Source organism: Nicotiana tabacum, chromosome 20 (assembly GCF_000715075.1).
Source record: "Nicotiana tabacum cultivar K326 chromosome 20, ASM71507v2, whole genome shotgun sequence".
Lineage (NCBI taxonomy): Eukaryota > Viridiplantae > Streptophyta > Magnoliopsida > Solanales > Solanaceae > Nicotiana > Nicotiana tabacum.
Window position 1 is genome coordinate 23,317,071 of NC_134099.1, and position 9,327 is coordinate 23,326,397.

Here is a 9,327-nt window from a genome sequence, read left to right on the forward strand (position 1 = left end):
TTACCTTCAGCTTCAAAATTTCTCAATGAAGAAGAACAAACCTTCAAAGAACAGCCCTATAAAAGCTCTAGAAGCTGATATACCTTCTTTCAATTTGTGTGTATTATCACCACATTCATCCAAAAAACAAGGGATATCTGCACATGCAATTGTAGATATGAAGCATAGTCTTTCTCCGCGTCAAATCAGGGCTGAAGCTAGAACTAAACAAAAACATGATTTCGATGCTGGAGAATCTTCGAGGCCAACCAAACAAGAGGATAGGAAACGAAAAGAGATAGTGTTCGATGATAATTTTGTAGAAGATGTGCCTATCAGTAAATCTGGAAAGAAAGCGAAGGTGGCTTCCAGTTCAAAAACTCCCAAAAAGAAGAAAAATTCAAAAAAAGCCCTTAGTGTTAAATCTTCTAAAAATGTTCGAAAACAATCATCGGTGAAGGTAAGAATTTAGTAATTTCTTCACTAGTTATTTTGCTTGTTTTAGTTGTTAAAAATCTACATAATCTTTGTTGTTTTTGCTTTGTAAATTTTTTGTAGAAATATTGTATATAAATTGCAAATGTATCTATGTTTTTTAAGAACTGAATTAATGTACGATTATTTGTCTTAATTTTGAAGATTAACTGTAAATTTGTTTATCTGTTTCAAATTGTTGATATTTTATATATTTTTGAAGTTATTTTGTAGATAAAATGCAAATGTATCTTTGTTTTTTAATCAATGTATTAATTTTAGATTATATGTTTTGAATTTTGCATAATGGACATTTTTTGCATCCCATAATGTTGATTATGGGGTGCTTAGATTTTAGACATTATGTGACCCTATCATTCCTAGCCAAATTAAAGCGCTTTTGTCTCCAAATGGTTTGAAGCTATTCAAGAAGATATGCTTTGGTTGTTTTCTATCATTTTCCAATTTATGCATGCAAAATCAAGCTATTCATCTTCTTATGAAATATGAATTGAATTCATTCGACGCTTCTTAATTTTCAGCTGAGTTAAAAGGTGAGAGGTTAAATTTTGGATTGAGAGAGTTTGCAGTAATAACTAGTCTTTGATGTCATACCGAGGTGACAGACTTTGGTTACACTTCTAATTATGCCAGTAAGATAATGAGCAGTTACTTTCCAAACAAGGTAAAAGTGGAGAAGGCATACCTAAAACAGATAGTAACCAACAAAAGCTGGGTAAATGATGAGGATGCAGTAAAGTTATGTATTCTATATCTCATAGAATTCTTCATTTGTCCTTCAGAGAGAGACCATATTGGGTTGGTAGATCATTTTAGGTTTTATTTGGTGGAATCCAGTTAGTACGAGTCATTTCCATGGGGTATTCAGTCTTACAGACAGTTGATTGAATTAGTTAGGCACATGCTAAATCCTTTCGTTTATTCTTATCTCATTCGAGGATTCCCACTAACCATTCGAGTATGGTTGTATGAGTGTTGCTCCTCCGTCAACACTGATATAGCTACAAGGATTTCTAATTCAATCCCTCGCATACTTAACTGGTCAGCTAGTAAGGGTCAGATTTGGTTAGCTGCAATTGAAGACAGAATGATCAAGCCTGAATGGATGAAGGTAAATGGTTTTTATTTATGATAATACAATTTACCTACAAAATATAATACAATTTGTATACATATACTGCCTTAATCAAGCTAATTTATTTTTTTCATCATTCAGTTCACCAACATAAATGAATCACCTGAAGAGCTTTCAGTGATGTCTTTGCCTGATAAAGTTGAGTACATAATTGAAGAGGTTGAACATGTTTCTGAGGATCCCAAAGTTGATGCTCCTTCATTGGAACCCAAAGAATCAATTGGAAAAGAGGAAAATGAGTTTATTCTTCATAAAATAAGAAAGTTAAAAATATATATATATATATATATATATATATATATATATATATATATATATATATATATATATATATATATATATATATATATATATATATATATATATATATATATATATATATATATATATATATATATATATATATATATATATATATATATATATATATATATATATATATAATAATAGTGCATCTATTTTTAATGTATTTTAAGACATATTTCTGAAGTTAACTATGTATTTTTTTAATTATGTAGGTCAATGAAAAGCTTGAAGATTTTAGGAAAGATGTATTTGAAGAACTAGGTAGCCTTCGAGACCTAATAAAGGAGTCAGTCAAGACTGTTTTGCAGGTGATAAACAGTCCAAATGATCAAATTGATGCAAAGGTAACATTTGAATTTTAATCATATTAACAAAACTATTTATGTCACCTCTAAAATATATATCCTAACTAATATAAAACTTTCAATTTGCTGGGAGTTCAACAAAAAATACTGACCAACCAAAAGACAAGAACAATCAGCAATTTCAGTTCAATAGTGGTGAACCAGTGCAGGTCAGCCCCAGCAAAACAGGTATCTACAATATATCTCCAGTTTATCTACAATTATCTACAGAATATCTACAAGTTATCTACAACATAACTACAATTTGTCTACATTATATATATACAAATAAATCCAGCATATTGGCACGACTGTACAGATTTATGTAGATCTTATAACACACCTACATATCTTCATAAATTGTCAAGCCAATACTATCCAGTATGATTTAATATTTTTAATGAAAAAAAAACATGTTGAAGGTGCACTTGGTGAAGAAAATCATCCAGCACGTGTTGATTTATATACACATTTTGAAGTGGCAGTTTATGAAGAGAATGCAGATATGAAATTGTATTCAGAGATATTTTCTTTATGTTTCAATATTTTTACCATTCTATTAAGTTAGATATATATGGTGTTATAGAGAGGGAAGATATGCATGCACAATCTCCAATTCACGGAGTAACAATAGCAGCTGAAAGAGAATAGTAAAATCTGCAAGATGACAATATAGGTGAAGAGGCATAGTATGTGAATGTAGGTGATTCAGAAGACTTCAGAGGTGAGAAGAAGGAGGTTACACTTGATGATTTCGAGCTGCCTGATAACTTCTCCCAGTTGGTTATGTCGGCGAGCCTATACAAGATGAAACAATACCCGTGCATCAAGGTAGAACAAGGCAGCCGGGAAAGCATGCCCAATTACCATTTCTCCCTTTATACAGTTCTGGTGGCAGCACCTCGGTTGGACCTCAAATTTTTCACCTCAAGCACCCATTTACTAGTGTTATTGGTCAAAATGTAGATCCTGAGTTGTTGGATCAATTCCACAAGTGGTTATACCATGGTACCGACACAGGTCCAAAGAGGTTAGGTTGCACAATTTGACACTTTTATTCCAGTATTCATCTTTTACACATCCACTTCATGCAACAATTTTATTTTAATTTCTATTTGTTTATATAGGAGGAAGGCTCTGTATTCTATAAAGGACAACCAAATTAAGCCATGGTTGGATGTTGGAGTGGAAAAGATTGACAAGAAGGAGTGGTTCTTTTCCCTGGCACACCCAAGACAAGTACTCAATGACTCGGTAAGATTCAATGTATTTGATTTGTAAATATTTTGTAGATAATTTTTAGATAATTTGTACTTTGATTGTAGATACTTTGTATTCTATTTGTAGATGAATTGTATCTATTTCGTAGTTTTGTATAAATTATTTGAAGATAACTTGTAGTATAAATGCAATATGTTTTTGTTGCAGCACATTAATGTTATAATGTGTTACTTGAGGAAAATAGGCAAGTATGACCCCCACAACAAGACCAGGTTTACTACAACAGATTGTTTGTTCAAGACTGGGATTGATCAAATCTATGAAAAGTTCCAAAATTCTCCTCAAGAAAAGAAGTTTTTTGTTGTCAAACCCCAGGATGTTGTAGTAGAATATATATTGGGGTATAGACTACTCGCAAATATTGCATGGGATGAAGTTGATTATGTCATCATGCCCGTCAACATTGTAGAAAAATTTCAATGGGTATTGGTTGTTTTTGACATTGCAGAAAGGTGTCTTTATGCGTATGATTCCATGGTCTCTTCAAGCAATCACCCTATTGTTGAATCTTGTGTCGACAAGTTTTCTGTTATTATCCCTTTGTATTTGTCATGCACCTATTTTTATGGGAAGTGTAAAGACATCAACTTCAAGAATACAAAGGCATACATTGAGAAAGCTATTACCGACCCTCTTAACATTTAATGGATCATCGGAGAGATATCACAGCAAAAAGAAAGATCACTGTAACAAAAATCTTCTTTTTTCTATACATTTAACCCTTTTATTTTCTGATGGTTTGGTAAATATTAACATTTTTTTTATCTTTTGCAGCGATTGTGGTGTATTTGTTGCTCCCTTTGCAGAGTATGTTAGTCTTGGAGAGTTATCAATTCCGGCAGAAGACCTTTCTGATATTGACCAACACCGTAGACGCTATGGAGCGCTACTTTGGGACTATGCTAGAAAGAAGCAGGAACATGGGGCAATTAGTGATAGTGAGGTGACAAGCAAATTGGTAAGGAGAAAAGGTGCACCATCTTTGAATGAGAAAACACGAGTCTATAGGAAGAAGAAGTAGTTGTAATATTTTGTATGGAACATGTAGTACAATTGTTTAGTTGATGCTAGTTTAGAAGAAAGATGGTAGACAAGTTTTTGAACAATTTTTGTTGTTTTAATTGTAGCAGACTTGCGCTACAATTATAGTAGCCTTTGTTTTTTTTCTTATCCAGTATAGTAGTTCAAAAGGAAACATTCTGTTGGTTTTATATTCACTTGTTGAATCTTTACAGTACTTGATCTTCATTATTTTTAGCATATAAATCTTTTCCAACTGAATTTTTATACAGTTATTCTGTCAACGCAAAAATATGCAGTTATTTTGTTATTGTTTTGTAGATAAAGTGTAAAAATCAGTAACTAAACATTTTGTTGCTTTTAAATTCAATTTATTGAATGTATAAAGTACCTGATCTACATTATTTTCACCATATAGCCTCTTTCTAGCTGAATTATAATCTAGCTATTATGTCAGCTACAGATATTGTAGTTGTATTTGTAGATTATATTTAATAGTGTGTTTTGTTTCTTTTATATTCATTTGTTGAATGTAAACAATATTTCATCTACAATATTTTAAGTTTTTAACTACTTTCCTACTGATTTATAATGTAGATACTCTGTAAATTTCAGTTAATGTATTTCTTTTGTAGTTTTATTGTAGATAAACTGCAAAAACACATTAACAACTATGTAAAGGATTCCAGAGATAGTAAAAAAGTTGTAGATTATATATATAGAAACTATTCATAAACAAATCACTCTATGAAAGTATTATCTCAATACAGAAAAATCCTAACTAACTACATTATGATCTTAAAAAACCTCAACAATTACACATCAAAATCTGTTATCGAGAACTTACCAACAATATTTATGAAATATTCTGTTAACTACATAAAATTTTATTTCTTTTTGGGTGCATTCTTGCAAGATCTTTTGTTATGCCCTTCTCCTCCGCAGTTGCCGCATGAAACCCTGTACTTCTTTGAATTTATTTCATCATATGTTTTGTATCTTTCTTTTTTAGGTCTTCCTAACTGCCTTTTCCCTCCTTTAGGTGGATTTACTACTTCTTCAGTTATATGTTGTGGCACATTCCATTTGCTTTCATCAGGCAGGGGATTCACTGGTATTTCATAATTACGCAAGAGGTTCGCCTTTGTGTAATAAGGAGAATAATATTATTCAAAAGGCTCATCCCTATGTCTTATGCATCCAAAGCATGTGGACAAGGAAGTTCGTCAAGCTGGAATTGCCCACAACTATATCTCTTGTTTTCAAGACAAACAATATAGCGCCTCACACCATCTAGTACTGTATGGATGTAGTGTGTTGAAGCCCTCACCTACAATTACATTACAAACAAAAAAATAATTCATATACGGTTAAAATCAAACTATATACAAAATATCTACAATATATCTACATTGTCCTGTATAAATTAATTTGATTCAATAAATGATCAGATCTTATTCTAAGCTTGTGCGATAATGTTCTGTTGTCATCTAAATCTTTGTTGAATTTGAACCCAAGGTATGTGAATGTAACCTTTGCTTTCAATAACTTTTCCTTCATCCAACGTTCAAGAAGGGTCCTCATATACTCTAATAGTTCTACTATTGGTAGCTCTCTTGCATATTTTGTTACAGCATTCAACTACTCTGCAATGTTTGATGTCGTAGTCTAAGTTCTATTCACCGTATCATGTACTCGAGACCATCTATGATAGCCAATATCATATAAGTATGCTTTAACACGGGAGTCAATCTCTTCAATATTTGACATCCTTTCATTAAATTCATCAAGGGTGTATGACCGTGCTGTGGCAAAGTATAATTTACTTAACTTAAGATGTCCCTTCTTGAACTTTGGTCGTATATTTGTCCAAATATGCCACATGCAAGAATAATGTGGCATGCCGGGATAAACAATAGATGTTGCCTTCAAGATACTCTTATTCCGATCCGAAACAACACACATATTTGTTCTTTCACCATATGCGAGTTTGAATTGCTCAAAAAACCACTTCCATGATGCGTCATTCTCTGAATAAACAACAACATATGCCAATGGTAATATAGTACCTATATTATGTGGCAAAAAACAATTAATTGGCTGCAAGAAAAATACAGAAGAAGACATATATATATATATACAAACTACAACTTTTATACAATATATCTACAATAAATCTGCAAGTACTACAAAAAACATACAAGCTACTACAATAAAACTTCAATACCTGCTGCATCCATTGTACTAGTTGTTAGCATTATTCCCCTGTATGCTGACTTTAAGAAGGTCTCATCAACTATTACAACTGACCTACAATATTCTCAACTACCGATTGACGTACAAATCACAACAAATACATACAAGAAGCAGTCATCGTCCGTCTTCTTCAATTTAACTACAGATCCCGGATAAGTCTTCTCTAGAATATACAAAAAACTAGGCAATTTGCTGTAGGAGTCAGCAGGATGACCTCTCAAAAACTGTAAAGCCTTTTCCTTTGCTCTCCAAGCTTGCATGTAGGTTAGATTCACGTTGTGTTCAGACAACATGTCAAATTGTATATCTTTTGGTGTGTAAATTGTCTTAGGATCAGAAAATTTTGGAATAACCATTCTACCAACTACCATGGCAGTAGGTTTGTGTTGTATGAATGTATTGTCCATTAAAGAGCATGTGTGCTGGCTATTGAAATTTCTGACCTTAAACATTGCAGAATCATTTATGCTAGTTGCCTTGAAGTGCCATATACAGTTTTCACCAACACATATCAGCCAGTAGCTACAAAATAAATACAATTTAAACACTGGTTTAAAATGTAGATTTAAAAAGAAAAAAAATATTTTAGCTTAAACAGTCACATTATACAATCTATATACAACATAACTACAATTCATCTACAATTCTGATAAACATTATCACAAGAAAAAACTGAAGAAGTAAAAAATTACAAATAAACTACAAAATTAAAAAAAAATAATGATCTTTGACCATTCATATGTTCATACCTTCTAGCACTAGATCTTTTAACCCTGAATTGGAACAGGTGCATGACAGAATAGTGCTTCATTGCAGTTGTAATTGTTTCCTTGTCTTGTTATACTTGTCCTACTTCAATAGAACTTGGTGTAATATCTGTTATTATTATATTTTCATATTCCTCTATAACAGGAGATGTTGGTATATCAAGTAACTTTAGTGTTCCAGACGAACCTGCATGAAAATAAATATAAATACTATTATGAACAGTTTGTATAAATTTTGTAGATAATTTGTAGGAAGGTTGAAATTCTGTATTTCATATTAATTTTTCAAACGATATGTAGTTTTATTGTAGAATAAATGTAGAAATTTTATAGATATTATGAAAATCCATACTGATATATAATTACTCTAACATGTAGTTTATTTATAGATAAAATATAGATGAAGTGTAGTACAGTGACATACAACCAAAATTTGATAGAAAAATTAACATCACACACCTACAGTTGTGTTCTCATTGGTGATACTCAATTCCATATAGAAATCGAGAATATTTGTACATAGCGGATATGATCCTAAGTTTTTGTTTTCCTTTTTCGTCTCCATGTATACACGAACACCCATATCGTTCCTAATTTTCATTGGAGGACAATGCTCGTTGACAATGTATTTGATTTCTATAATATTTTCGGATGTATCGCTCATTAATTGTTGTGCTATTGTTGAAATCAATAGACTATAACTCGCATCCTAATCGACCTGAAATTCTCTAAATCTCCCATAGCTATCCTAATTCCCATTTAGTTGTAGCATAATTGGGATTTTGGACATAATTGCGTTTGTTGCAGAAGAATTGTAGAAGATTTAGTCGTTTTTGATTTGTAAAATCAGAAAAAAAGATTAAAACAGAGTGTATGGCAAAAACAGAGTACGGAAAATTTGAAACGAAGCCGACGATAATTATGAATGTGCGTGATTTGCGTTGTGGAAAATCTGAAAAAATATTTAATTCCCCAATTTTAGCGCACCTAAATAAGGAATCTTACAGCTACAATGATTCCTTATTTAATGCATTGTCTATATTTTGTAGAAATACTATTACCATGAAGGGTAATATGCAAATTATGAACATATTTGGTAATATAGTTTCCTATATGGTATATGAACGAAAATTTCCCATACTTTTTTGTAGAATTAAGCTAAATAGGTGTCCTCCAACCGCTTAAGCTAAAAATAGCCGATAAATATATAATATGTGTATAATCTAGGCATAATATGTGTATAAATGTATATAATTGATGCATAATCTATGTATACCGACAAAAAAAAATAAACAGTAAATTGAACCGGCTATTTGTGTAAAGATCTTTTTTTCCGGAGGTTGGACTCAACAAGTTATACAAAGGAAATCTCTCTTTCAAATGGGCCTCCTAGAATTGAGTCCACCTCTTAAGTAGACTCAAATGAGTCCACCTCAAATGGGACTCAATTATCTTAGAACAGAGGGCCAGCTTACTTGCCTTATTTGGTGTTCTATAGAGGGAGAATGACACAGTTATCCACAAAAACAACACTATTTATTTTTGTATACCTATTTCTTTTTCTATCCATCAAACTAATTACATTCCTACCAATAGTAGTTTTTGTGGAAAATGTTTTCTTTATTCTCCAATTCTTTTTTATTTCTATGCTTCTTTTCTTTTCTTTTCTTTTTTCTTTTTTTTTTTCTCTTTTTCTTTTTTCTCATTTTCTTCTTCTTTTTTCTTTTTTCCTTTTCTAATTTCA

The 9,327-nt window shown here is 31.6% G+C and overlaps 1 protein-coding gene across 1 annotated transcript; it reads right to left on the reverse strand.

Annotated features, from left to right (window-relative positions):
• Positions 1-5,752: 5,752 nt before the first annotated feature.
• On the reverse strand, positions 5,753-7,627 carry LOC142174289 (uncharacterized). Its single transcript, XM_075240074.1, has 7 exons — positions 7,566-7,627; positions 7,448-7,462; positions 6,922-7,338; positions 6,788-6,870; positions 6,540-6,629; positions 6,244-6,365; positions 5,753-5,890 (listed from the first exon to the last, which is right to left on the reverse strand). The coding sequence occupies exons 1-7, from the start codon at positions 7,625-7,627 to the stop codon at positions 5,753-5,755; spliced, it is 927 nt and encodes a 308-aa protein (XP_075096175.1).
• Positions 7,628-9,327: the final 1,700 nt, after the last annotated feature.

Excerpts from the sequence above, each read along its gene's own strand:
- LOC142174289 (XM_075240074.1), bottom strand. The coding sequence starts at position 7,627 with ATGAAGCACTATTCTGTCATGCACCTGTTCCAATTCAGGGTTAAAAGA. Across the intron at positions 6,871-6,921 it reads ACGGACGATGACTGCTTCTT|GTCAGTTGTAATAGTTGATG; the intron begins GTATGTATTTGT and ends AGAATATTGTAG. Across the intron at positions 6,366-6,539 it reads GCAATTCAAACTCGCATATG|CACGGTCATACACCCTTGAT; the intron begins GTGAAAGAACAA and ends ACTTTGCCACAG.